A 27,233-nucleotide genomic window follows, 5' to 3' on the forward strand; every position below is an offset into this window, starting at 1 on the left:
ACAATTATTCGACGTCTGTCTTAATTTTCAAAACAAAGATCTGGGATCCGTCTTACCAGTCAAGCCGAGCATAAGGCAACCCTTTTCAGAATTAAGGATTACTGTTCGGTGGGTGTTCCCTGACGGTGACGGATCATTTATCGGAATACACAAAATGTAGCCTGCTGTTGTAGATCATCTCTCTTCGGGATTCACGAATATATATATAGACCCACTACGGACAACTGAAGCCGGCCAAAGTTTGCTACTGACCTTCTGGTCTTGATGGATAGCGATCAGGAGTTTAATGAACTATATAGATCGACTTTTTGCGCTTTTATACGTATAAAAGGATTTCCTGTTATCGAGTATGGGAGGAACTAAATCTTTGTTTTAAATTTCCACCACGCACTGATTTAAAATTTATGATTTTATGATAAAAAAAATAGTAATTGAAAATTGAATTGTATGAATACGTTTTTCACATGAGTTATACGTAACAGTGGGATTACATCATTAAAATGGCGTTCTATTTCAATGATCTGACCTTCGTTGGAAATTTTGAACAGACTAATACGAACATTTTGCCGAATTAGCTTTTTTAAAGACGGAACTAAAGATAAGTCCCAAGCTCCATCAACCACTTTCACGTCCCCATCGGAAAGTCAAAATTTTTTTTATTTTGACTGATTTTTTGTAATGATTCAGTGGACTCGGCTCCACACAGCCGCGTTAAACTGCTTATTTTACCGATTTCCAGTACCTACACACCCCTAACAGTTTCAGTACCCTTCAATATGGTACTGAAACGCAATTCAGTATTTTACTGTACTTGCTTAAGTACAAATTCTCTACTAACCATTCATTTGCCTACTTTTTACGTTATTCCTAGTGAAACTGTTAGTAGGCATAGTTCTGTTCAGTAGGTTGGTCCAGCAGTTTATAAAGATTTAGTTAGTAGTCTGAAAAATTCAGTATGTTCAGGTAGGGTTAGTAGTTTGATTTTAAAAAGTAATCAATAATAAAAGCAATGTAGGTTATAGCTAGTAGTTTACAAAAATTTAGTACTTTTGTTATAAGTAGTGTGAACAATTCAGTACCTTAGACTAGTAGGTTACAACTTACAAGGAATAAGTAGTATTCGTTAGGATAGTAGCTTTGGAATATATCAATGTGGCGTGCCTGTAAGGCACTAGACTGCCACGCCAAAGGTCCGGGTTCAATTCCCGAATAAATCAAGTCTTCTTTCCAAGTTAAATAAAATCGAAATGGTCGGTTAGTAGGATACAATTGGTTAGTAGCGTAACCAATGCCGTAAATGAAGTGGTCAAAACTTTTTAAGTAATGGGTGGGTAGTAAAAGCAGGAAAGAATTTAAAGTGGTTTAGTTTATCCTTAGTAAGTTGAACACCGTATAGTGGTTTCTAATAAAATTAGTAAGGCGAGTAAGAAAAGGTAGAAGAATTGAGAAGTAGTTTCAATCAATCGGTTAGTAGGCTGGGTACCGAGTAGCAGTTACATGAAAGTAGGATACCGCCACTGTGCATACATCACACTCAGCGTGATCGCCATCCACAGCCTATCAAAGGGGGGTTTCAGATGGGCCGCTGTGATCGACTGGAAAGATCGGGAGAATATTTAGGAATCACCTTATCCTTGACCATTCGCCATAGCCGCGGCCTATACATTCGGCCACCAACCCAACATGTGAAATTGCATGAAGGTCTTGATGGAAACCCAGACGTTGCTGGTGCGGCTTTGACCTTTACGGCGAAAGCGGATGTTGACCCCAAAACGATCATCACTGATCAAAGTATTTCTATATGCAGTATAAGGATCGAGCATTCCGTTTCAAGGTGAAGTTTAAATTTCAAAGCTTTCATCGCCCACGTATGAGGTGTACTGATCTATAGGCCTACAGCGGTCCTATCTGCCAGAAGGTGGGGCTGCCGTGTAACCCAAATCGACTGGCGTCTACACTAGAGCTAAAGTCATTTTCCGGTGCATTTCCTTTTTGGCAATTCGATTTCGGTGCCAATAAATGAACAGGAAAAATGGCAGAAGTACCGGCTACCTGTTTTATCCCAAATAAATATAAGGTATAATTTAAAATCAATATAAATGTATAAAATGATGGTGGTGAAAATACCTCGCCAGCTAAGAAACCGATGGCTACCAAATGGAAACTGTAGCCTAGGCGTAGGTGAATATTGGCGGTTATAATGATGAGCTGGGCCTTAATTTACTTTTACTTCCGATTTCAGCCGTGAAAACCGAGACGTAAACAACCAGACCGAGTAAAAGTAACCATCCTGAATAAAAAATTTAAAAACAAAATTACACTTGATCAAAAATTTAAAAATAATTCCAATCGAAATAAAATACCGGAAAGGATAAAAGTGACGCCGGATAGAAAAGTGCAATAGCGTCTCCTGGGTGCAAAGTGGCCGAGGAAACAGGAAATCTCTCCGACGACCAACAGAGCGGTGGCCATGAAAAAGAACGGAGCCGACCTCAAGACCGCATCTGTTGGAATCAAAATAAATAAACATTAATGTATCCAATGTTAGGAGCCCGGAATAATAATGAAACTTCTCTTACAAGGGATTGAGAGTGTCGAGTCATTGGGATCGGGACTGTACTCTTCCGTTGGGAAATAATCGATGTTGAAACAGTAGCGTTCCGTCTCTCCAGCTGAAAGAAATTCTCACGTCATTTGATTTCTATTTGATGGTCTTTAAAAATGATTTAAGCGAAATGTACGATTGGTGTAGCAAGGAGTCCAGAGTCCGCTGACTATGTGAATTTGGAGAGGTACTCGAGTTCGGGATCTCCGGTTCGGTTGAATTTCGGGTTGGACATTTTCTCTTCGCTGTAGAGCAATGGCCGGTGACGAGTCCGATGGCGACGGTGACGAACGCCATGGAGGCCGACAGCGGAGTGAGCAGCCGGAGTAGGCGGATTACCGCATCCAAATCGACAGCGATATATGTTAAAGTCAAATATCTTCTAATTCCATATTGCTAATAATAAATTTTGCTGTAACTTAAGCCTTAAGCTTTAAAAAAGTGCGACGCGAGGTGGCGACTAAGTCGCACACCTTATGATTCACAGATCTTTATGGAATGTTCCGATATGTTTGATTGATATCTATACTAAAAAAGTAAAAGTATCACGGTAATTTAAGCGATAAACGAAGCGCGAAGGGGGGGGGGCGGGGGTTGGCAGGCAGCGGGCAGCCAGACACGCACAGTACTAGCTATTTGAAGAAAACAAATTTAAATTCTGCCGCTAAGCTGCAACGCTGCCGAATTTCAGAAAATTGTACCGAATTCTACCATACACTAAGAGTCATCTAGCGTGTAAAATTGAAAACAAATTGAATATACTTGTGGAACAGAATACTTATGATACAGTTTTTTATTGTGAAAAATTTGAATATTCATGTACTACAAAGTATCTTTGCAACGAAGTTCTAATGAGACATATATTTAAGATACGCTTTCTTTATACTACACATATATAACTTTATGTTCTTATGACAAATTTTACTTATAGAGCTAGTTATTTACGAGCATAGTTTAGAGTTACTAAATAATCAAAATATCAGTGGTATTTTTTATTTATAGAACACTTTACTTCCAACACTGTATATTAATGAGAGAAAAAAAAAGCTGTTATTAATGGCAACCTTTACTAGTGCGATTCCGTCACTCTGAGATGCACCACCTTATGAAATAATTTACTAATGGCCCTTTGTTTCAAAGATATTAGTTAAGTTTTTAAGAATTATTTCAGTTTCTACTGAACATTATTATTTGAGACACCTTTTACTAGTGATACACTGTTGCGAATGGCAAATATACTATCGATACAAGTTACTAAAGTACGATACTTATGAACCTTTTTACTACTGCGATTCCGTCATAGCGCTACGCACCCTTTACGTTATTATGAAACATTTTACTTAAAGAGCTAGTTATTTACGAGTATGGTTTAGAGTTACTACATCATCAAAATATCAGTGATATTTTTTATTTATGAAACACTTTACTTTCAACACTATATATTTATGAGCAAAAAAAAAAAAGCTGTTATTTATGGCCACCTTTACTAGTGCGATTCCGTCACTGTGAGACGCACCGATTTTGTCTCCATAGTCCATACCCAAAAGAAAACTCATGTACTCTGGGATGAGTTTATGATCCACCTTGTGTTCAAATAATCAAATTCATCATGCAACCTTGAACCCTCCCCCTCAATTTTAGAGCTTCAAAATATTCAAAATGGCCGCCGCCTGGCGTATTGGTGATAGTGGGTAGTGTTGTGACAACGATCCCGATGATAATTCTTATTCTCAGGGATTCGGTAATCTATTATAGTTTTCGTGGATAATAGCACTATTAGAGTAGCTGACATCTGCTATTGCATTTTTACTATGAAACCTTTTGACGAAATGTAAATAAGAGTTTACATCGATCATGCGATATTTTTTGTCTTAATTCTTAACGTTGGGTTGGATATATTTGATAGTTTTAATTGATAACACACTATTTAGATTCTTATTTCATTCTTTACTGAATATTTTCAGATAATATCTTCAGCTGAAGGCTTCATGTGATCTGCGTGCTTGTGACAGCGATAAAATGGTCCAATTCAAGCTGTCTTCCAAAACCATGGAAATTCTGTTTGCAAGGTAGTTGTATTTTGACTAATATTTCTTTTTACTCCTGTGATATTTAAGACAGCATAGTGAAATTTGGTAAAAAATCTTTCTGAAAATCATGCTTTTCCACTCGTTGCTGGATGGATTGTTTTAGGGTTTGTTCCCATGTCTAAAGACAAATCTTAGCCCACACCTCACCAAGAGGATAGCATGGTTGCTCCTCCCTATCTGTTTGTAAAACACTAGTGGTCTATCAGTTGCTCCTTGTAGAGTAATTAAAACTCGTTTGTTATATTTGCATAGCAAACCTTATTATGGTCAAGATGTGGTGCCCACTTAACTATTTGGAAAGCCGGCTTCCTTTTTCATTCACTTAATAGTCTAATTTCCGTAATGTACGCTCTGGAGCAAATGAAACCGTGAATGAACTGGAATTTTCACTTGGTGAACATTATGGTATTCTTTTTACATTTTTAACTGCCTAGTTTTGAACCTATCCTATAATGATAATTTCACTTGAGCGCTAAATGGATAAAAACATGATTCCTTCTTAATTTTGTAAATATTTCATTCATTTGTCGTTTACTGCTCTTGGCACACAGTTCTGTTATGTTTCATAACATTTAATTTTTCTTTTAGAACGCCAATATGTTCCATCGGGATATTCGGCCACATCTTCAACAATCACAGGCTATTCAAAATATCTATGCATCACCTATTTATGTGCCAGTTCCCGTTTCACTGCCTTCACAAATCAATCAACCGCAGCCAGTGGAACGTTAGGATTCAAAAGAAAGAGTTTCTCAGTTGGAAGATCTATAGTGGATGCTGGAACTACAGAAGAAGATTCAGGAATTGGAGTTTAGTTGGCAGGAAGCCAAAGCCAAACAGGCTGTTCCTCCCAGTGGAATTAAGAGCCAGCAGAGCGTCAACGACAAAGCGATATCTGCAGCTATTTTTCACTGGAGCAAGAAACCAAATTTTGTGTGTTCCTGAAAAGAATCCTTCTACCTCATCTTGTGTCTCTTCTAAAATTCTGAATGAAATCGATCTTCTGCAAGTCCGATTGAGCAATGTGATCGCCTCAACCGGAGCTGTTGTTGTCAACCGTCGTCGCATTGGAAAGATAACCGACAACTATCATGAGCCGATTGGGCGTGGAAAATTCGGTCAAGTCTTCAAAGGAACTTGGCATGGATGTCAAGTAGCCGTCAAAGAAATCCGCTCTCCTCGGCGTTGCAGCACAGTCGTCGAGGCTCGATCGTTCGCCAAGATGATTCAACGAGAGGTTGAAGCCCTTTCAGCTGTCCAGCACCGCAATATTATTGGACTGCTCGGTCTTTGCATGGATAACGAATCGAGTGATGGTGAAGCATCGATTAGAGTCTCGCTCATCTTTGAATTCACCAACGGAGGGACTCTTTTCGACTGACTTTTCGGCGGCCTAGCAAAAAATAGCAAATTCAAATTAGACGTGAATCAAATGATGCTGACCGCTCGCCATCTCACCGCGAGACTCTCCATCTACTGCATTCCACTCAGCAGAAGCCGGGCGGTTCAGTTATGGTCCACCGTGACGTGAAATCCGCCAATGTTTTACTGCAACGGGATGACGAAGGAAGAGTCGTGCGAGCTGTTTTGGACGATTTAACGTCTTCATTTGGATCTTAACGAAAGTGGCTCCCGCTCTGGCCTAGCAGCCAGTTTCATGACAGCCGTGGTAGGTACCCACGGCTATGTCGATCCTTTGTGTGCGGAGGTACTGTATATTTTCAACATGTTCCAACTGATGCAGTGTTTATTAATTATTTTTTCAATTACCATTGTAGCGTTTAACCTGCAGACGGGTCGGCCAGTTTGCATGTCCTTCAGGCTTGAAGGTCGCGGGGAATATTACGTTAAACTGTTAATGCGGTGGTGTAGAGGTTGGGTGAGAATTGGACGTGTTGCATCATTATCAAGCAGGTATTCAATAGCCGCAAGGCTCAGTCATTTGGTATTCATTTTGATATTGCTTGTTGTAGACCCTTCCCCAGCAACGTCAACCTGTAGAAGGAAAGGCAAGTTTGCATTTTCTTTACGCTCGAAGGTCACCGAGATCTTAAAGTAAAACGTGTCATGCGACGGCGAAGAGGTTGGGTGAGGACGACACGTGTTGCATCATTATCAAGCAGGCATTCAATAGCCGCAAGGCTCAGCCATTTGGTATTCATTTTGATATTGGTTGTTGTAGACCCATCCCCAGCAACGTCAACCTAAAGAAGGAAAGGCAAGTTTCCATTTTCTTCAATTTCGAAGGTCACGGAGATACCATTACGTTAAACTTGTCATGTGGAGTAGAGGTTGGGTGAGAACGGGAAGTGTTGCACCATTATCAAGCAGGTACAATAGCCGCAAGGCTTAAGAGGTTAGGGGTAGAACAAAAATCGTATAAAAGGAGAGAGAAAAGGCGTTTGAAATCAGTTGAGTGAGAATCTCCGACCCGGCAACTGCTGTGTCCTATTCGTCACTAAATGCATTTTTCATTTTAAAATCATTACGCAATAAGTAAATATTCTTTTAACTATTTGTGCCGATTTTTATTTTTTTTTCTTTTCAATTGTTAATATGCCATTTATTGAATATATTTAATATTCAAATTGTTTATTGTCTGTCGTATTAAAGGAGAAAAAAGGCCAAAGAAATCAGTCGAGTGATCATCTCCGACACTGCAATAGCAACTGCAGTGCACTATTGATCATCAATTGATTCTTCACTGTGTAATAAGTTCGTAATCATGGGTAAATATTCATTTTTATTTTGAGTCATGAAACAATTCTATGTCATTCCTAGTTGATATGATGAGCTATAATTGAAATTAATTTTTAAATTGTTTATTGTACAGTTAATTATGGCGTTGTGCTGCTGTTGGGTCGACCACGAGTGTACCGATGTCTCCTGGATACGGTGGCCCGAGTTACTTCACCAAAGCGCCTGAGTACTACACTGAGGCTCCCAAGTACTACACCATCAAAGCTCCAGAGTATTACACTGCAATCTACGCTGCCCAAGCTTACACCACCAAGGGACCGGAGTACTGCACCACAACCTACGCTGCCCCAGTTCACTACGCCGCCCTGAGCTACACAACCACATATGAGGCAGTCGTTATTACTGCACAGCGGCTGCTTCTTAGTAACAACCTACGTTACACCTAGATGCTACACCGAAGCCCCCAAGTACTGCACCGGCAAGGCCGAATATTACATAACCACGTTTGCTGCCCCAGCTACCCTGCTACACCGAGAAACCCAAGTATTTCTCTGCTCCAAGCAACTATCGAACAGAGGCTCCTGTTGACTACACCACCCATGCCCCGGGGTTTTACAGTACAACCTACGCTGCCCCATCTACACCATCAAGGCTCCAAAGTACTACGCAACCGAGGCACCCGAGCTACTACTTAGGCTGCTCCGACTTTCTGCACCGAAGCTGCGAAATATTCCACTGCCCCGAGTTACTACACCATCAAGGCTGTTATAATGTTACATCACAACCTACGCTTCTCCAGTTTACTACATAATGGTGAAGCCAGAAATGGAAACAGGTATGGGCCCAACGGGTCTTGCTTTATTCCTCTTGTGTCTCTTCTACAAGGTTAACGTCTGGAATATTTTTTTTTTTTTGTTTATTTTTTTTTATGTGAAGTAGTCAGGGTAGAGACAATATTTTGATAAAGGGATAAAAGTGCTTTTGACTTATTTTAAAGAAGTTCTACATAACACGTGCGGTTTTGTGTTGAGATTTGTTGGTATAGTTAAATGTGTGCGGCTCATGAGTTGCCAGGCTGAAGCTTATTTTCTGCTAGAAATCACTTGAGTAGAATAACCAATGAAGCGTTGTTGACACTTAACTTGCATCTGACCGTGTGGAAGGCCTTTTTATTTTTTTCATGTAACTTCATTTTTTCAATCATTCTCATTTAATTTCTCCAATGTCAATTGCTAATTTGAAGGTGACGGAGATTATTCATTAAAATGTGCCATGTAGTGGTGTAGAGGTTGGGCAAGAACGGGACGTGTTTCATCATTATCAAAAATGTAGAATTGCTGAAAGGCTTGAGTTGAGAGGTAAATCGGGGTTAGAAAAAGTCGTATAAAAGGAGATAAGGAAGGTGATAGAGATTAGTCTAGTGAGCATCTCCGCCCGGCAACAACTGCTTTCTTCCAATTCTCAATCATGGGTAATTCGTTTATTTTACATGGAGTTTTGTATCATAGACTTTCTTACATTTGTTCATTTGTCACTAATAGTCAATTATTTTAATGTTCACATCCAGTTAATTTATAGTCTAGTGCTGTTGTTTGGTGTATCGTTGACGGTCGAGTCGTCCACTGGTGTACCGGTGCCCCTGGGTGTGGCAGATACCAAACCGCAATGCTACCGTCTTACTACACAACAAACATACGCAACCAGTTACTACACCTAAAAGGTCGTATGTTACACAAGGACGTATGCTACACCAGTTTACTACACCGTGGAATTCAAGTATTACCCGAACAAATACCAAACAGAGGCTCCTGTTTACTACACTACCATCGCCCTCGAGTGTTACACTAAAACCTACGTTGCCCCCAACTACTACACTGTGGCTCCGAAGTCCTACACATCAATGCACAACCAATTCGCAATTGGTAAATCTGCTGTTTTACATAATTTGAATTATTCCACATGTTCTCTAATTGCTAATTAATAACTGAAAATGTTTATTTTATTCGTTTACAGTTTATTTTTACGTCGTGCTGCTGTTGGTTGTTCTATCGTTGCTAACGTGTTGACCATTGTACCGAACTCCACCGACTTTGGGTATTAACGACAAGTGATTATGTCAATAGGTGCAATAGCCGTAAAGTTTAAAATGTGAAACAGGAAGAGAAAAAATCGGATTAAACAAGAGAGAAAAGGCGATTTATCAATTGAATGAGCATCTCCTACCCGGCAGCAATTGCATTCTTCCAATACTCAATCAAAGGAGTACTACACCACCAAGGCAGCGGAGTACTACACCACCGAGGCAGCGGAGTACTACACCACCGAGGCAGCGGAGTACTACACCACCGAGGCAGCGGAGTACTACACCACCGAGGCAGCGGAGTACTACACCACCGAGGCAGCGGAGTACTACACCACCGAGGCAGCGGAGTACTACACCACCAAGGCAGCGGAGTACTACACCACCAAGGCAGCGGAGTACTACACCACCAAGGCAGCGGAGTACTACACCACCAAGGCAGCGGAGTACTACACCACCAAGGCAGCGGAGTACCCAGGCTGCTGAATTGTGAATTGTTTGTTTTATGTTTTAGAGGTGACTACTGCCTTATTCATGGACATGTTCTTGTGGTTCGACGATGATATTTCAAGGATTAGTTACGAAAGACACTTGTAACTGTAGATTTTATCAAATCTTACTGTAGATTTTATCAAATCTTATAAGTAATGGGGAAGTGGGTGACCTTTGTAAAAATGAAAGACTTTGAAGTTGAGAGAAATATATTGATACAATTCATAAACAAACCTTGGTATAAATTAGAAACAATGAACAAAAACTTATAAAAAGAATTGTGTTATATTGTCCCACCTCCTCCCACAATTCCTCCACATTTTACAGTCACATACAAACATACACATATGCATACACTTAAGTTAACCCATTGGCTGCCACGCCATACAACCCGTAGGTTGCTCTCTACTAATCTAAGCGCCACGTCTGAAGGATCCATGACCAAGTGGGACTTGCCATTGCTGACAAGTCCGTGCTGAAAAGGGGGAACTATGGTGCATTGCCTGAAACAGGCGCCTTGCGGCAAATTTTGGGCTTGGCGACTCTCCGACCCCGCGGCTTGTAAACCACGAGACCGAACAGCGCGGCCCGTGCTAAGGAGCTAGGGGAAAACAAAGGCGTGGCAGACAACGGGTTAACTAACACTAACACAAACATATTACCAACAACAAATGATGATCCACGCTGACATTTTGGAGATACCGGCGACGTTTTAGTGTCCATCTTCTCGGCGTTTCCTCTCATTACCTGAATAAAGAGAAAACAATTCTTATCAAGTGACATGCCAATTAAAGTAACATAATAGTCACATAATACATATAGGTTCATTGTTCTGGTTTTTTTGCTCAAAACTTTAAAGGCGCGCTTTAAATTGCTTAAAATCCACCTAACAATATTGAGAACTGTTCACAGAACAAAGCTCACATGCTAGTCTTCACAAAAAAATTCCGGAAGTAGACCGGAAGTAACCACAGCGCCTCAACCATTGAGCTGTCGTCAAATTAAACCACATATTCGTGATCTCCATGAAATTTGGGGTCGATTAGATGTGATTTAAACGAAATCCAAAATTTGGCCAAAATCGAGAATTTTCCTGAACTATAGTTCAGGAAAATTTTCGAAACCGGAAGTACGCGTACGTAAAAAAGATAACATGAACTTTACCACAAATTCGACGAGGATTACGAATATGTGGTTCTTTTGCTCCTCGAATGAATATTTTCTGAACTACTGACTGAAATGAGCAAACCGGAAGTAGAAAAAAAGAGCAATTATCGAAAATTTTACAAGTGAGCTTTGTTGCAGGAATAGTAATCGTTAGTTATTACTAAATATTTCAACAAAATAACTGCCAATAAATGTTTAAATAGACGTGCAAAGTAACTGAAACTGACTGTTATGACAGCTGCAAATTATCAAAAGCCATCTAGCGTTAGAAAAAAGAAACGTCCAAGTAAAACTTCGTTGGCGCGTAAGAAGGGCCTGATTTTGAAAACTATTACACAGACAGAGTATAACGCAACTAGACTATTAGTAGATAACCTACGCAAATAAGTCAATTGTTGGGTACCTGGGCATAATCCCTTGGTGAGTGACTGCAGGTGCGTAACAGCGGACGGAAGCGATCACTGAAGTGGTCCAGAAACTCGCCAGTGAAGTAAATCAAATTGTGTTTAGAAGCAGTGAAGTTAGATGAGCGTGCGTCGCGAAGATAAGGATGGAAATGAACGTTGATGGAAGTCCCTCTTCCGTCATGGACAAAGGTCAGCATTGGCAACAAGAATCTCCGTGCCAGGACCACACGATTCCATAAAGAAACTGTGTGCTCTGTAAAATAAAACGTTTTACATTAATAAAATTACAACAAAGAATAAAGCATATCAATCTTTACCATTTCTAAGAAGCACACTTCAATTTTCATGATGAAAAAACCGTAAAAATGGAAATCACAGGAACAAACAGTCTTACTCCTCATGTTGAGATACATTTCCTGATGCTAAAGAAAGTGTCATAATGTGTTACAGTAGCATGGTGATAGGTGGTATTGATGCTCACCTTTATCATATGGGTGATGAATTTAGTAAGGCGTCAACCAGAACTGGAACATGTATGCATACACACGGCATTATTCACATCAGACTCTTCAAGTCACTGAAACTCTAAGTAGAAATGGGACAAGGATATTCTCTACTTTATTTACAAATTTACCAGTGAAAAATAAAACTCTACCTATCTCTCAGCTGGGATGCCTTCTAAACAGAAGTAGAAACAGCCATCACAGCAAACATGATGTTCCAGGTGGGAATGGGTAAATACCTTAACTCGGCAGATTTGTATTCAACTATATGTGAGCTTCAAACATGCTGCAAACATGAGTTTTAGGTTTTGACAGCTAAAATTGCGAGATTCAGAAAAGTCCTATGGTTCATGAACAAGAATACCTGTTACATGAAAATCTGAATTGTAATGGACTGTTACTGTTAGTAGTAATGGGAAAATACCTTAACTCGGCAGATTTGTATTCCACTATATGTGAGCTTCAATTATGAGTTTTAGGTTTGGACAGCATTATGGGTCTATTGGATGGAAATTGACTGAGCGCTAAGTCAACTTGTTGGAATGAATGACAGTATGCATCTAAAATTTGAAGAAATAAGGTGGTACAGTATAAAAATAAGAAAATTAGGTCAAGATAAACCTACATAAGATATGAAGTTAATTTCGGTACTTGAAATCACAGGAATATAAGTATAAATTAGCAATCATCCAACCAACTATTTCGCCCAACTTCGTTTCACGATGTAACAACAACAAAGGCGACACTAGCGAAATCTGGTAATAAGTTTTGAATCCTAAAGCGACAACTTAAGATTCAAAACTTATTACCAGATGTCGCTAGTGTCTCCCATGTTGTTGTTCTTTAATGGTGAAACGAGGCGAAATGAGCGAGACAAATTGTTGCTTATTTATACTTATATTCCTGTGATTTCAATTACCAAATTGAACTTCATATCATATGTAGGTTTATCTTTACCTAGTTTCCTTATTTTTATACTGTATCATTTTATTTCTTCAAATCATTCCAACAAGTTGACTTAGCGGTCAGTCAATTTCCATCCAATAGACCCATAATGCTGTCAAAACCTATGTTTGAAGCTCACATATAGTGGAATACAAATCTGCCGAGTTAAGGTATTTTCCCATTACTACTAACAGTCCATTACAATTCAGATTTTCATGTAACATAGGTATTCTTGAACCATAGGATCTTTTCTGAATCTCGGAATTTTTATGGCGTACCCTGCAATAGCATGTTTGTTGTTATGGCTGTTTTTATTTCTGTTAAGAAGGCAACCCAGCTAAGAGATAGGTAAAGTTTTATTTCTCACAGGTAAATTTGTGTAAATTTGTAAATAACGTAAAGAATTTCCTTGTCCCATTTCCACTTAGAGTTTCAGCGACATGAAGAGTGTGAAGTGAACCACCTATCACCATGCTACTATAACACTTCATGACACTTTCTTTAGCATCAGGAAATGTATCTCAACATGAGGAGTAAGACTGTTTGTTCCTGTGATTTCCATTTTTACGGTTTTTTCATCATGAAAATTGAAGTGTGCTTCTTAGAAATGGTAAAGATTGATATGCTTTATTCTTTGTTGTAATTTTATTAATGTAAAACGTTTTATTTTACAGAGCACACAGTTTCTTTATGGAATCGTGTGGTCCTGGCACGGAGATTCTTGTTGCCAATGCTGACCTTTGTCCATGACGGAAGAGGGACTTCCATCAACGTTCATTTCCATCCTTATCTTCGCGACGCACGCTCATCTAACTTCACTGCTTCTAAACACAATTTGATTTACTTCACTGGCGAGTTTCTGGACCACTTCAGTGATCGCTTCCGTCCGCTGTTACGCACCTGCAGTCACTCACCAAGGGATTATGCCCAGGTACCCAACAATTGACTTATTTGCGTAGGTTATCTACTAATAGTCTAGTTGCGTTATACTCTGTCTGTGTAATAGTTTTCAAAATCAGGCCCTTCTTACGCGCCAACGAAGTTTTACTTGGACGTTTCTTTTTTCTAACGCTAGATGGCTTTTGATAATTTGCAGCTGTCATAACAGTCAGTTTCAGTTACTTTGCACGTCTATTTAAACATTTATTGGCAGTTATTTTGTTGAAATATTTAGTAATAACTAACGATTACTATTCCTGCAACAAAGCTCACTTGTAAAATTTTCGATAATTGCTCTTTTTTTCTACTTCCGGTTTGCTCATTTCAGTCAGTAGTTCAGAAAATATTCATTCGAGGAGCAAAAGAACCACATATTCGTAATCCTCGTCGAATTTGTGGTAAAGTTCATGTTATCTTTTTTACGTACGCGTACTTCCGGTTTCGAAAATTTTCCTGAACTATAGTTCAGGAAAATTCTCGATTTTGGCCAAATTTTGGATTTCGTTTAAATCACATCTAATCGACCCCAAATTTCATGGAGATCACGAATATGTGGTTTAATTTGACGACAGCTCAATGGTTGAGGCGCTGTGGTTACTTCCGGTCTACTTCCGGAATTTTTTTGTGAAGACTAGCATGTGAGCTTTGTTCTGTGAACAGTTCTCAATATTGTTAGGTGGATTTTAAGCAATTTAAAGCGCGCCTTTAAAGTTTTGAGCAAAAAAACCATATCAATGAACTTAAACGTATTATGTGACTATTATGTTACTTTAATTGGCATGTCACTTGATAAGAATTGTTTTCTCTTTATTCAGGTAATGAGAGGAAACGCCGAGAAGATGGACACTAAAACGTCGCCGGTATCTCCAAAATGTCAGCGTGGATCATCATTTGTTGTTGGTAATATGTTTGTGTTAGTGTTAGTTAACCCGTTGTCTGCCACGCCTTTGTTTTCCCCTAGCTCCTTAGCACGGGCCGCGCTGTTCGGTCTCGTGGTTTACAAGCCGCGGGGTCGGAGAGTCGCCAAGCCCAAAATTTGCCGCAAGGCGCCTGTTTCAGGCAATGCACCATAGTTCCCCCTTTTCAGCACGGACTTGTCAGCAATGGCAAGTCCTACTTGGTCATGGATCCTTCAGACGTGGCGCTTAGATTAGTAGAGAGCAACCTACGGGTTGTATGGCGTGGCAGCCAATGGGTTAACTTAAGTGTATGCATATGTGTATGTTTGTATGTGACTAAAATGTGGAGGAATTGTGGGAGGAGGTGGGACAATATAACACAATTCTTTTTATAAGTTTTTGTTCATTGTTTTTAATTTATACCAAGTTTTGTTTATGAATTGTATCAATATATTTCTCTCAACTTCAAAGTCTTTCATTTTTACAAAGGTCACCCACTTCCCCATTACTTATAAGATTTGATAAAATCTTCAGTTACAAGTGTCTTTCGTAACTAATCCTTGAAATATCATCGTCGAACCACAAGAACATGTCCGTATGAATAAGGCAGTAGTCACCTCTAAAACATAAAACAAACAATTCACAATTCAGCAGCCTGGGTACTCCGCTGTCTTGGTGGTGTAGTACTCCGCTGCCTTGGTGGTGTAGTACTCCGCTGCCTTGGTGGTGTAGTACTCCTTTGATTGAGTATTGGAAGAATGCAATTGCTGCCGGGTAGGAGATGCTCATTCAATTGATAAATCGCCTTTTCTCTCTTCTTTTATCCAATTTTTTTTTCTCTTCCTGTTTAAACTTTACGGCTATTGCACCTATTGACATACATCACTTGTCGTTAATAACCAAAGTCGGTGGAGTTCGGTACAGTGGTCAACACGTTAGCAACGATAGAACAACCAACAGCAGCACGACGTAAAAATAAACTGTAAACGAATAAAATAAACATTTTCAGTTATTAATTAACAATTATAGAACATATGGAATAATTCAAATTATGTAAAACAGCAGATTTACCAATGGCTAATTGGTTGTGCATTGATGTGTAGCACTTCGGAGCCACAGTGTAGTAGTTGGGGGCAACGTAGGTTTTAGTGTAACACTCGAGGGCGATGGTAGTGTAGTAAACAGGAGCCTCTGTTTGGTATTTGTTCGGGTAATACTTGAATTCCACGGTGTAGTAAACTGGTGTAGCATACGTCCTTGTGTAACATACGACCTTTTAGGTGTAGTAACTGGTTGCGTATGTTTGTTGTGTAGTAAGACGGTAGCATTGCGGTTTGGTATCTGCCACACCCAGGGGCACCGGTACACCAGTGGACGACTCGACCGTCAACGATACACCAAACAACAGCACTAGACTATAAATTAACTGGATGTGAACATTAAAATAATTGACTATTAGTGACAAATGAACAAATGTAAGAAAGTCTATGATACAAAACTCCATGTAAAATAAACGAATTACCCATGATTGAGAATTGGAAGAAAGCAGTTGTTGCCGGGCGGAGATGCTCACTAGACTAATCTCTATCACCTTCCTTATCTCCTTTTATACGACTTTTTCTAACCCCGATTTACCTCTCAACTCAAGCCTTTCAGCAATTCTACATTTTTGATAATGATGAAACACGTCCCGTTCTTGCCCAACCTCTACACCACTACATGGCACATTTTAATGAATAATCTCCGTCACCTTCAAATTAGCAATTGACATTGGAGAAATTAAATGAGAATGATTGAAAAAATGAAGTTACATGAAAAAAATAAAAAGGCCTTCCACACGGTCAGATGCAAGTTAAGTGTCAACAACGCTTCATTGGTTATTCTACTCAAGTGATTTCTAGCAGAAAATAAGCTTCAGCCTGGCAACTCATGAGCCGCACACATTTAACTATACCAACAAATCTCAACACAAAACCGCACGTGTTATGTAGAACTTCTTTAAAATAAGTCAAAAGCACTTTTATCCCTTTATCAAAATATTGTCTCTACCCTGACTACTTCACATAAAAAAAAATAAACAAAAAAAAAAAAATATTCCAGACGTTAACCTTGTAGAAGAGACACAAGAGGAATAAAGCAAGACCCGTTGGGCCCATACCTGTTTCCATTTCTGGCTTCACCATTATGTAGTAAACTGGAGAAGCGTAGGTTGTGATGTAACATTATAACAGCCTTGATGGTGTAGTAACTCGGGGCAGTGGAATATTTCGCAGCTTCGGTGCAGAAAGTCGGAGCAGCCTAAGTAGTAGCTCGGGTGCCTCGGTTGCGTAGTACTTTGGAGCCTTGATGGTGTAGATGGGGCAGCGTAGGTTGTACTGTAAAACCCCGGGGCATGGGTGGTGTAGTCAACAGGAGCCTCTGTTCGATAGTTGCTTGGAGCAGAGAAATACTTGGGTTTCTCGGTGTAGCAGGGTAGCTGGGGCAGCAAACGTGGTTATGTAATATTCGGCCTTGCCGGTGCAGTACTTGGGGGCTTCGGTGTAGCATCTAGGTGTAACGTAGGTTGTTACTAAGAAGCAGCCGCTGTGCAGTAATAACGACTGCCTCATATGTGGTTGTGTAGCTCAGGGCGGCGTAGTGAACTGGGGCAGCGTAGGTTGTGGTGCAGTACTCCGGTCCCTTGGTGGTGTAAGCTTGGGCAGCGTAGATTGCAGTGTAATACTCTGGAGCTTTGATGGTGTAGTACTTGGGAGCCTCAGTGTAGTACTCAGGCGCTTTGGTGAAGTAACTCGGGGCCACCGTATCCAGGAGACATCGGTACACTCGTGGTCGACCCAACAGCAGCACAACGCCATAATTAACTGTACAATAAACAATTTAAAAATTAATTTCAATTATAGCTCATCATATCAACTAGGAATGACATAGAATTGTTTCATGACTCAAAATAAAAATGAATATTTACCCATGATTACGAACTTATTACACAGTGAAGAATCAATTGATGATCAATAGTGCACTGCAGTTGCTATTGCAGTGTCGGAGATGATCACTCGACTGATTTCTATGGCCTTTTTTCTCCTTTAATACGACAGACAATAAACAATTTGAATATTAAATATATTCAATAAATGGCATATTAACAATTGAAAAGAAAAAAAAAAATAAAAATCGGCACAAATAGTTAAAAGAATATTTACTTATTGCGTAATGATTTTAAAATGAAAAATGCATTTAGTGACGAATAGGACACAGCAGTTGCCGGGTCGGAGATTCTCACTCAACTGATTTCAAACGCCTTTTCTCTCTCCTTTTATACGATTTTTGTTCTACCCCTAACCTCTTAAGCCTTGCGGCTATTGTACCTGCTTGATAATGGTGCAACACTTCCCGTTCTCACCCAACCTCTACTCCACATGACAAGTTTAACGTAATGGTATCTCCGTGACCTTCGAAATTGAAGAAAATGGAAACTTGCCTTTCCTTCTTTAGGTTGACGTTGCTGGGGATGGGTCTACAACAACCAATATCAAAATGAATACCAAATGGCTGAGCCTTGCGGCTATTGAATGCCTGCTTGATAATGATGCAACACGTGTCGTCCTCACCCAACCTCTTCGCCGTCGCATGACACGTTTTACTTTAAGATCTCGGTGACCTTCGAGCGTAAAGAAAATGCAAACTTGCCTTTCCTTCTACAGGTTGACGTTGCTGGGGAAGGGTCTACAACAAGCAATATCAAAATGAATACCAAATGACTGAGCCTTGCGGCTATTGAATACCTGCTTGATAATGATGCAACACGTCCAATTCTCACCCAACCTCTACACCACCGCATTAACAGTTTAACGTAATATTCCCCGCGACCTTCAAGCCTGAAGGACATGCAAACTGGCCGACCCGTCTGCAGGTTAAACGCTACAATGGTAATTGAAAAAATAATTAATAAACACTGCATCAGTTGGAACATGTTGAAAATATACAGTACCTCCGCACACAAAGGATCGACATAGCCGTGGGTACCTACCACGGCTGTCATGAAACTGGCTGCTAGGCCAGAGCGGGAGCCACTTTCGTTAAGATCCAAATGAAGACGTTAAATCGTCCAAAACAGCTCGCACGACTCTTCCTTCGTCATCCCGTTGCAGTAAAACATTGGCGGATTTCACGTCACGGTGGACCATAACTGAACCGCCCGGCTTCTGCTGAGTGGAATGCAGTAGATGGAGAGTCTCGCGGTGAGATGGCGAGCGGTCAGCATCATTTGATTCACGTCTAATTTGAATTTGCTATTTTTTGCTAGGCCGCCGAAAAGTCAGTCGAAAAGAGTCCCTCCGTTGGTGAATTCAAAGATGAGCGAGACTCTAATCGATGCTTCACCATCACTCGATTCGTTATCCATGCAAAGACCGAGCAGTCCAATAATATTGCGGTGCTGGACAGCTGAAAGGGCTTCAATCTCTCGTTGAATCATCTTGGCGAACGATCGAGCCTCGACGACTGTGCTGCAACGCCAAGGAGAGCGGATTTCTTTGACGGCTACTTGACATCCATGCCAAGTTCCTTTGAAGACTTGACCGAATTTTCCACGCCCAATCGGCTCATGATAGTTGTCGGTTATCTTTCCAATGCGACGACGGTTGACAACAACAGCTCCGGTTGAGGCGATCACATTGCTCAATCGGACTTGCAGAAGATCGATTTCATTCAGAATTTTAGAAGAGACACAAGATGAGGTAGAAGGATTCTTTTCAGGAACACACAAAATTTGGTTTCTTGCTCCAGTGAAAAATAGCTGCAGATATCGCTTTGTCGTTGACGCTCTGCTGGCTCTTAATTCCACTGGGAGGAACAGCCTGTTTGGCTTTGGCTTCCTGCCAACTAAACTCCAATTCCTGAATCTTCTTCTGTAGTTCCAGCATCCACTATAGATCTTCCAACTGAGAAACTCTTTCTTTTGAATCCTAACGTTCCACTGGCTGCGGTTGATTGATTTGTGAAGGCAGTGAAACGGGAACTGGCACATAAATAGGTGATGCATAGATATTTTGAATAGCCTGTGATTGTTGAAGATGTGGCCGAATATCCCGATGGAACATATTGGCGTTCTAAAAGAAAAATTAAATGTTATGAAACATAACAGAACTGTGTGCCAAGAGCAGTAAACGACAAATAAATGAAATATTTACAAAATTAAGAAGGAATCATGTTTTTATCCATTTAGCGCTCAAGTGAAATTATCATTATAGGATAGGTTCAAAACTAGGCAGTTAAAAATGTAAAAAGAATACCATAATGTTCACCAAGTGAAAATTCCAGTTCATTCACGGTTTCATTTGCTCCAGAGCGTACATTACGGAAATTAGACTATTAAGTGAATGAAAAAGGAAGCCGGCTTTCCAAATAGTTAAGTGGGCACCACATCTTGACCATAATAAGGTTTGCTATGCAAATATAACAAACGAGTTTTAATTACTCTACAAGGAGCAACTGATAGACCACTAGTGTTTTACAAACAGATAGGGAGGAGCAACCATGCTATCCTCTTGGTGAGGTGTGGGCTAAGATTTGTCTTTAGACATGGGAACAAACCCTAAAACAATCCATCCAGCAACGAGTGGAAAAGCATGATTTTCAGAAAGATTTTTTACCAAATTTCACTATGCTGTCTTAAATATCACAGGAGTAAAAAGAAATATTAGTCAAAATACAACTACCTTGCAAACAGAATTTCCATGGTTTTGGAAGACAGCTTGAATTGGACCATTTTATCGCTGTCACAAGCACGCAGATCACATGAAGCCTTCAGCTGAAGATATTATCTGAAAATATTCAGTAAAGAATGAAATAAGAATCTAAATAGTGTGTTATCAATTAAAACTATCAAATATATCCAACCCAACGTTAAGAATTAAGACAAAAAATATCGCATGATCGATGTAAACTCTTATTTACATTTCGTCAAAAGGTTTCATAGTAAAAATGCAATAGCAGATGTCAGCTACTCTAATAGTGCTATTATCCACGAAAACTATAATAGATTACCGAATCCCTGAGAATAAGAATTATCATCGGGATCGTTGTCACAACACTACCCACTATCACCAATACGCCAGGCGGCGGCCATTTTGAATATTTTGAAGCTCTAAAATTGAGGGGGAGGGTTCAAGGTTGCATGATGAATTTGATTATTTGAACACAAGGTGGATCATAAACTCATCCCAGAGTACATGAGTTTTCTTTTGGGTATGGACTATGGAGACAAAATGTCCCTCTGTCTCGATACCCCGATAATAGATAAATCTATGCTATGATAATAATAATGACTTGTAAAATTTGAAAGTTGTTCTTTCACAGTCGGAAAAACCAAACACCAGCAAAAGAAACAGAAAATAAGGTTGAACAAAACCAATTCAATAATCACTTGCAACTATACGAAATTCGCACAAGTTGAACCAGATTGAAATGTAGCAATCAACAAGTTTCTTTTTTCCAAATTAGTTTGGTGGCCCTTAAAAGGGCCGATTGTTTAAAAGACGAGAGGATCACGAAATTTAAGCCTTAGCGGGCTTGTCGGTCTTCTTAGGCAAGAGAACGGCCTGGATGTTGGGCAAAACACCACCCTGGGCAATTGTAACACCGGAGAGAAGTTTGTTCAACTCTTCGTCGTTGCGGATAGCCAATTGCAAGTGACGAGGGATGATACGGGTCTTCTTGTTGTCACGAGCGGCGTTACCGGCCAACTCGAGGACCTCAGCGGCCAAGTACTCCATGACGGCAGCCAAGTAGACGGGGGCGCCGGCACCGACGCGCTCAGCGTACGAGCCCTTGCGGAGCATTCGGTGGATACGACCGACGGGGAATTGAAGTCCGGCCCTGCTGGAACGGGTCTTTGACTTTCCCTTTACTTTGCCTCCTTTACCACGACCAGACATGTTTAGATTGAGAGTAAGTTAGCGCGGTTCCTAAAATCAAGGAACGAGTGATGTATATAATATGAAAAATCGGGGTTTATATAGTCGCTTGATGTCGGATTCAGAATGCAATCTTGGTAGCCAAACAGTAAACTTTTATTTGCCCCGCCTTTCTTTCATCTCTCCCCTGATTGTGTCACTAGCTCCGCCCCCAACTGAATATCTATCTGTTACACGTAAGTCTCTGGAGACGAGAGTTTTGGCTACCATCAAGTAGTGAGGGGGAGCCAGCTTCAATATAAAAACGAAATTTGAAGTGACGGTCGTTACTTTCTCAGATTTACTCAAGTTCTAGAATGCCCCCTAAAGTAAGCGGTAAAGCAGCGAAGAAGGCCGGCAAGGCTCAGAAGAACATTGCCAAAGGAGACAAGAAGAAGAAGCGCAAGAGGAAGGAGAGCTACGCCATTTACATCTACAAAGTGTTGAAGCAGGTCCACCCCGACACTGGCATCTCCTCCAAAGCCATGACCATCATGAACAGCTTCGTCAACGACATTTTCGAGCGCATCGCTGGAGAGTCGTCTCGTCTTGCCCACTACAACAAGCGTTCGACCATCACTAGCCGGGAAATCCAGACGGCCGTCCGTCTGCTTTTGCCCGGTGAGTTGGCCAAGCACGCCGTGTCTGAAGGCACCAAGGCAGTGACCAAGTACACCAGCACCAAGTAAATTGTCTCCCGTCTTCTCTTTCAACCCAAACGGCCCTTTTCAGGGCCACCAAACTTTTAAAGAAAAGAAAAAAACCTTACTGCCACACAGATGTCACTTAAGTGATTAATAATACATCAATAAACAAATGAAAACGCCAAGATTTATTCCAAAACGAATGAATCCTAAGCCCTGGCAGTGTTGGTTATTCAAGGATAGCTTTTATTTATTAAGGTTTTCACTATTACTGGAATAACTTGTATAAAAAAAATTTTTAAAAAGATGTATGGTTTACCTACGATTGGATTGTAAATAAAATTTAATCCAATTCTGGATCTTTCTAGCAATTCTGGCTTGGCTTTAATTTTTTTAAATCACAATTGTTGTGTTTTCTCTCTTTATTTTCCGAAAACACTATTGAAGAAAAATGAGAAACTTTTGGGGGAATGATTTAATATTCATCATAAACCAGTCAATTTTTTCCTGCTGGATTAGTTTTACAAGTATGACATACTTTAAAAGTGATTAAGACGTAAAACTACCCCACGCACGAAATGGCTTAAGCCAATTTTAAATGGAGACCGAAAGTTAAACGAGAACTCATTCTGTAAAATGTTTGTAGCCCTGAAAAGGGCCGATTGAATTGAGATCGGAGTCTAAATGAAAATAATTGTTTAACCGCCGAAACCGTACAGAGTACGGCCCTGGCGTTTCAGTGCGTAGACGACATCCATGGCCGTCACCGTCTTCCTCTTGGCGTGTTCAGTGTAGGTGACGGCGTCACGAATCACGTTCTCGAGAAACACCTTTAAAACACCACGGGTTTCCTCGTAGATGAGACCAGAGATACGCTTGACACCACCACGGCGAGCAAGACGACGGATGGCCGGCTTGGTGATTCCCTGGATGTTGTCACGCAAAACTTTGCGATGACGTTTGGCGCCTCCTTTGCCGAGTCCTTTTCCTCCTTTGCCGCGACCAGTCATTTTGAAACGAGTTACGTACAGAAATTTGATAAAATACTGAATGATTCAACAGTGGAAGAGTACAAAGCTTTTATATCCCTCCAGTTCCCTTTAGCTGAACGTCCATTGGTTGGGAACCTCCGCAGGGAATTCTTTCAATGCCCATCATTCTGACAAAGAGAGAATTTCCGTTATCAATTCTTTCCCTCCCATTTTTGAACTAACCAATCCCTAGCCAGTAAACTCGCTTAGCTCTGCAACGTCCGTAGATTCCCAACATATACCTAGCACTTTTCACTAGTTAGGACATCTGAAATTTCAGTCGCTCGAAATGGCTCGTACCAAGCAAACTGCTCGCAAATCCACCGGTGGCAAGGCGCCCCGCAAACAGTTGGCCACCAAAGCCGCTCGCAAAAGTGCCCCGGCCACTGGAGGAGTCAAGAAACCCCATCGTTATCGTCCCGGCACCGTCGCCCTTCGTGAGATCCGTCGCTACCAAAAGTCGACCGAGCTTCTGATCCGCAAGTTGCCATTCCAGCGCTTGGTCAGAGAAATCGCCCAGGATTTCAAGACCGACTTGCGTTTCCAGAGCTCGGCCGTCATGGCCCTGCAGGAGGCCAGCGAAGCTTACTTGGTGGGTCTTTTCGAAGACACCAACTTGTGCGCCATCCACGCCAAGCGAGTCACCATCATGCCTAAAGACATCCAGCTCGCTCGTCGTATCCGTGGTGAACGTGCTTAAGCTATTCGATTCCCTTTTACCAACAAATCGGCCCTTTTCAGGGCCACCATAAACAAAGAAAAGATTGACTTACCTCTGTTGTTTGAGTGATAAAAGCGTATGCCACAAATTGGGTGTTTAACGTCCAATAAAAAAAAGTCACAAAGCAAATTTTAATTATCAACAGCGGCCACTTTGGTCCAACTGTCACTTAGCATGTGTTTACTTTACACACACACAAGATAAGGAATACGGGTTGTGTTGAAGTACTTTCTGCATTCTTCCAAGTCGCCATCCGGTACCAGAGCTTACCAGGTGGCCCCTGCAGGTGGTAGTTTGAATTTGAAACCAACGAAATACGAATTACATTTTATTTTTCCAACGATTTTTTATGCGATTCGGACCAGGCCATGACTAGATCAAGTTTTTTGAAAATTCTTTCTAATTTATCCAGCGTAGGTGTGCAATTTCCTCCTTGTGAGATATTATTCTTTGAAATATTCTCGATCGGGGAAACGGCGCTTTGCACTGTACGAGGAAATGTTATCAAGGAAAACCCTTCAATTCCAGTATCGGCTGCGTTAAATTCCAAAACTGAAAGACCCGAGCTCAATGAACACAAGGCTATGGCGTGACAAGTGGGGTGGAAAGCGACCGCCATGACGGGATCAATTGTAGACGTGGCCAAGGTTGTAACGGCTACAAGATCACCCCGCTCCAAATCAAACCAGTGAACAGAACCATCCTCACTGCCGGATATCACGTAACCACCGCACGGACTGATGCTACTTGCCAGTCTCAGCCTGCCAACAACATTTCCATATCAAATATTGATTATCAGTTTAAATGATGAATGATAATGCTTTTCGCCAGAGCTAGACTATGCCTGTATGCTATTAGACTATACCTTGGGTTATAGATGCCACTGTACGAAATCAATTTAAGACCCGACTTTGGCTCGAGCAAACACATCTTACTTCCTCTGTAGTGGACTAGTAATCTGCCTCCAGAAGGATGAAAGCAGAGGCAGTTGATGGGAGTTTCATTGCGATATTCTTCACTAGATTCGTTGAGGATCCTGTTGATTGAAGAGGGAAAAAAAGTCTAATAATTATCACGTAATATTACAATAAAAAATAACAAATACTTTTCAAAATGTAAGCCAGAAATGGTCGAGTTCCAGACACAAATGGAACCTTTCGCATCTGCGCTAAATAATCTTCCATGGGAGTCCCAGCAGAGGCTGTTGATCGGTGCCCTGTGCTGGACATAGGTGCTTATTAGACGAGGTGTCGATGAATTTAATTCCCATAACCGGATCAGCTGATCGAAACATCCAGTGACTACACGGTCGTCGGATTCGCCGAAACGGGCGCTGTACACGTAAGCTGGATGAGGCAAAACCACGTCATTGGAATCGTTCCAAACTCGAGCAGTGCAGTCCGCACCGCAGGAAAGTAAACGCCAACCCTTTCCGCCTTCATTCTTGTTCCATTCAAGATCATACACATTGCCCTGATGTCCTTTTAGATGCAAAGAAATAACTGAGTTTTGATACACCATGATATCTCCAGTTGACAAAGCGAAGGCTAAAGATGATCCATCTGAGCGGTAACAGGCAATTAAGGCTCCTGCCGCAGCAGACTCGTATGTAAAGCCTCGTCTGGTGGGAAGTTTGAATGGCTGTCCGCTGAGCCGGCCTCCTCGTAATGGACTGGTTACGTTGAATCGACTTTCCTCCGTCACGGTTGAACTTTTAGAACTGCCGGAAGATAGCAGCGTGACGTAAAGAGTTGCTGGATACTTTTCTTTCTGTGCGCTATTAAACCAATTGAAGAGGTCGCTAATAGTCGGCCTAGGTGTTGCGTGTCCGAATAAGCGACGCGCAGGCGTTTTATACAGCTGAAGTTGAAGTTTCTTGCCTATGTGTTTGACGCCAGTTCTTGACATGGGGCGCAAAAACCCCCAAGCCAATAAAGAGCTAACTGTCGTGTTGGGTTCACTCACTAATTCGAATAAGAAAAGGATTTCTGATAAATATTTGTCTGCATCCAAGTCAAAAACCATTTCTTGATTCCATTCCGGCAGAGCATTGGACTTAATGGAGACTTGATGAGGACTATGGGCAATACATGATCCTATACATTGCGGTGAAACGGGGACCTTATTGTTCACCATGTAACGACCTGTCTTGCAACTGACGACATGAACCACAATCAGTGGTTGACTTTTAGGTTGATCTAAAATCAATCTGTCACACTGGTGGACAACAATTTTCAAGATACTGTGCTCCAATGACAAAGTTTCATTCGATTCTTGATAACCAGCACTGTTCTCTTCTTCTATATTGTGATCTGATGATGAACTTGCTGAACTGTACAGGTTCTTCACTGATGTTTGTCTACTATTCTTGTGACTTTCTTTATTAGAATTTATCTTTCCTGGATGAGATGAAGAAATTGAAGTTCTTGTGTGTAGGGTACCAACAGAAGGTGCCACACTTAAAACATTGTCACTATTATTTTCATCGTCACTGCTGTTTGTTATTGCTGGTGAAGTCCTTCTTTCATGATGTATGGTTGCTCGCTCAACTGAAGATGAATGCACAAGTTCTGGAGAATTACTGGAACTTTTCACTTTCTTAAGCTTTTCAGAATTTAAAGAGCTGGAGCAGCTGCTCATTTCATTCTGCTGCTCATCTTCATACCAAAAAGAGGGGTTGGTATGGGATTTCACTTTCACTAAATTTTGTTGAAGGCCTACATTGATGATAGTTTTGTTTTGCACGGAAGAAAGCTCACGTAGCTCTACGTGTTCTTTAACACTGTTACGGTGTTTTTCTTGTTTCTTGAATCGATGCCTCTTGGATTGATTCGTCTGTTTTGTTTTTCTTTCCTGAACTTCTTCGCTAGACGAATTTGCACTTCCCAGTAGAGCTTCAAAGTCTTTACGAGTGCTCTCAAGCACTGAAATGGGCGAGGATGGTAAAATTTGCAATCTGTCTTCAGGCTTCATCTTGCTAAAGTAACGAATCGCTGAATCAAACACTGACTACCGCAGGTTTGTTATGATGTTATTGCGCGTTGCTATGGCAACGCC

General features: G+C 40.9%; 6 protein-coding genes and 3 long non-coding RNA genes across 33 annotated transcripts; 4 read left to right on the plus strand and 5 right to left on the minus strand.

Moving 5' to 3' along the window:
- Window positions 1–2,162: 2,162 nt before the first annotated feature.
- Window positions 2,163–3,157, minus strand: LOC124206237. Its single transcript, XR_006879647.1, has 4 exons — window positions 2,742–3,157; window positions 2,580–2,672; window positions 2,364–2,504; window positions 2,163–2,290 (listed from the first exon to the last, which is right to left on the minus strand). It is a non-coding gene; the product is annotated as an uncharacterized LOC124206237 (long non-coding RNA).
- Window positions 3,158–4,172: 1,015 nt separating this feature from the next.
- Window positions 4,173–10,200, plus strand: LOC124206201. Of its 12 annotated transcripts, XR_006879624.1 has the most exons (10): window positions 4,198–4,346; window positions 4,570–4,674; window positions 5,284–6,403; window positions 6,474–6,609; window positions 6,878–7,026; window positions 7,309–7,424; window positions 7,529–8,230; window positions 9,133–9,317; window positions 9,409–9,489; window positions 9,553–9,732. XR_006879624.1 is itself a non-coding variant. In XM_046603911.1 (4 exons), the coding sequence occupies exons 2-3, from the start codon at window positions 4,625–4,627 to the stop codon at window positions 6,074–6,076; spliced, it is 843 nt and encodes a 280-aa protein (XP_046459867.1). In that variant the 5' UTR covers window positions 4,185–4,346; window positions 4,570–4,624; the 3' UTR covers window positions 6,077–6,403; window positions 6,474–6,610. The 12 variants fall into 12 exon arrangements, 1 of the variants encoding a protein (XP_046459867.1); XR_006879620.1 differs by lacking the exon at window positions 6,878–7,026 and having other exon boundaries at window positions 4,196–4,346; window positions 8,963–9,317; window positions 9,553–10,200; XR_006879619.1 differs by lacking the exon at window positions 6,878–7,026 and having other exon boundaries at window positions 4,209–4,346; window positions 8,974–9,317; window positions 9,553–10,200.
- Window positions 10,201–11,744: 1,544 nt separating this feature from the next.
- Window positions 11,745–12,811, minus strand: LOC124206235. 2 transcript variants are annotated; one of them, XR_006879644.1, is made up of 6 exons: window positions 12,670–12,811; window positions 12,469–12,604; window positions 12,197–12,385; window positions 12,023–12,126; window positions 11,859–11,963; window positions 11,745–11,794 (listed from the first exon to the last, which is right to left on the minus strand). It is a non-coding gene; the product is annotated as an uncharacterized LOC124206235 (long non-coding RNA). The 2 variants fall into 2 exon arrangements; XR_006879645.1 differs by having other exon boundaries at window positions 12,197–12,408.
- Window positions 12,812–12,881: 70 nt separating this feature from the next.
- Window positions 12,882–13,713, plus strand: LOC124206236. The gene is made up of 5 exons (XR_006879646.1): window positions 12,882–12,985; window positions 13,058–13,159; window positions 13,233–13,337; window positions 13,418–13,599; window positions 13,664–13,713. It is a non-coding gene; the product is annotated as an uncharacterized LOC124206236 (long non-coding RNA).
- A 2,195-nt stretch (window positions 13,714–15,908) lies between these two features.
- On the minus strand, window positions 15,909–24,357 carry LOC124206200. 13 transcript variants are annotated; one of them, XR_006879615.1, is made up of 8 exons: window positions 20,873–21,286; window positions 20,545–20,649; window positions 18,816–19,935; window positions 18,610–18,745; window positions 18,193–18,341; window positions 17,793–17,908; window positions 16,986–17,688; window positions 15,909–16,083 (listed from the first exon to the last, which is right to left on the minus strand). XR_006879615.1 is itself a non-coding variant. In XM_046603910.1 (4 exons), exons 2-3 carry the CDS (start codon window positions 20,592–20,594, stop codon window positions 19,143–19,145), a joined length of 843 nt encoding a protein of 280 aa, XP_046459866.1. In that variant the 5' UTR covers window positions 20,595–20,649; window positions 20,873–21,303; the 3' UTR covers window positions 18,609–18,745; window positions 18,816–19,142. The 13 variants fall into 13 exon arrangements, 1 of the variants encoding a protein (XP_046459866.1); XR_006879612.1 differs by lacking the exons at window positions 15,909–16,083; window positions 20,873–21,286 and adding exons at window positions 16,202–16,242; window positions 24,229–24,357; XR_006879609.1 differs by lacking the exon at window positions 15,909–16,083 and adding an exon at window positions 16,202–16,253.
- On the plus strand, window positions 22,052–22,777 carry LOC124206221 (histone H2B.3). Its single transcript, XM_046603931.1, has one exon. The coding sequence runs from the start codon at window positions 22,098–22,100 to the stop codon at window positions 22,467–22,469; it is 372 nt and encodes a 123-aa protein (XP_046459887.1). The 5' UTR covers window positions 22,052–22,097; the 3' UTR covers window positions 22,470–22,777.
- Window positions 23,072–23,718, minus strand: LOC124206224 (histone H4). The gene has a single exon (XM_046603934.1). The coding sequence runs from the start codon at window positions 23,432–23,434 to the stop codon at window positions 23,123–23,125; it is 312 nt and encodes a 103-aa protein (XP_046459890.1). The 5' UTR covers window positions 23,435–23,718; the 3' UTR covers window positions 23,072–23,122.
- LOC124206212 (histone H3) lies at window positions 23,724–24,186 on the plus strand. Its single transcript, XM_046603920.1, has one exon. The coding sequence runs from the start codon at window positions 23,745–23,747 to the stop codon at window positions 24,153–24,155; it is 411 nt and encodes a 136-aa protein (XP_046459876.1). The 5' UTR covers window positions 23,724–23,744; the 3' UTR covers window positions 24,156–24,186.
- Window positions 24,358–24,492: 135 nt separating the features above from the next.
- Window positions 24,493–27,149, minus strand: LOC124206191 (jouberin-like). Its single transcript, XM_046603901.1, has 3 exons — window positions 25,282–27,149; window positions 25,042–25,212; window positions 24,493–24,937 (listed from the first exon to the last, which is right to left on the minus strand). The coding sequence occupies exons 1-3, from the start codon at window positions 27,147–27,149 to the stop codon at window positions 24,505–24,507; spliced, it is 2,472 nt and encodes an 823-aa protein (XP_046459857.1). The 3' UTR covers window positions 24,493–24,504.
- Window positions 27,150–27,233: the final 84 nt, after the last annotated feature.

The sequence above is a fragment of the Daphnia pulex genome, chromosome 10 (assembly GCF_021134715.1).
Source record: "Daphnia pulex isolate KAP4 chromosome 10, ASM2113471v1".
Lineage (NCBI taxonomy): Eukaryota > Metazoa > Arthropoda > Branchiopoda > Diplostraca > Daphniidae > Daphnia > Daphnia pulex.

What these genes read in the sequence shown, in the direction of transcription:
- LOC124206201 (XM_046603911.1), top strand. Translation starts at nt 4,625, where the DNA reads ATGGTCCAATTCAAGCTGTCTTCCAAAACCATGGAAATTCTGTTTGCA. An exon ending in ATGGAAATTCTGTTTGCAAG is followed by an intron (nt 4,675 to 5,283) that starts GTAGTTGTATTT and finishes TTTTTCTTTTAG; the next exon opens with AACGCCAATATGTTCCATCG.
- LOC124206200 (XM_046603910.1), bottom strand. Translation starts at nt 20,594, where the DNA reads ATGGTCCAATTCAAGCTGTCTTCCAAAACCATGGAAATTCTGTTTGCA. An exon ending in ATGGAAATTCTGTTTGCAAG is followed by an intron (nt 19,936 to 20,544) that starts GTAGTTGTATTT and finishes TTTTTCTTTTAG; the next exon opens with AACGCCAATATGTTCCATCG.
- LOC124206221 (XM_046603931.1), top strand. Translation starts at nt 22,098, where the DNA reads ATGCCCCCTAAAGTAAGCGGTAAAGCAGCGAAGAAGGCCGGCAAGGCT.
- LOC124206224 (XM_046603934.1), bottom strand. Translation starts at nt 23,434, where the DNA reads ATGACTGGTCGCGGCAAAGGAGGAAAAGGACTCGGCAAAGGAGGCGCC.
- LOC124206212 (XM_046603920.1), top strand. Translation starts at nt 23,745, where the DNA reads ATGGCTCGTACCAAGCAAACTGCTCGCAAATCCACCGGTGGCAAGGCG.
- LOC124206191 (XM_046603901.1), bottom strand. Translation starts at nt 27,149, where the DNA reads ATGAAGCCTGAAGACAGATTGCAAATTTTACCATCCTCGCCCATTTCA. An exon ending in TCTGGCTTACATTTTGAAAA is followed by an intron (nt 25,213 to 25,281) that starts GTATTTGTTATT and finishes TTCAATCAACAG; the next exon opens with GATCCTCAACGAATCTAGTG. An exon ending in AGTGGCATCTATAACCCAAG is followed by an intron (nt 24,938 to 25,041) that starts GTATAGTCTAAT and finishes TGTTGTTGGCAG; the next exon opens with GCTGAGACTGGCAAGTAGCA.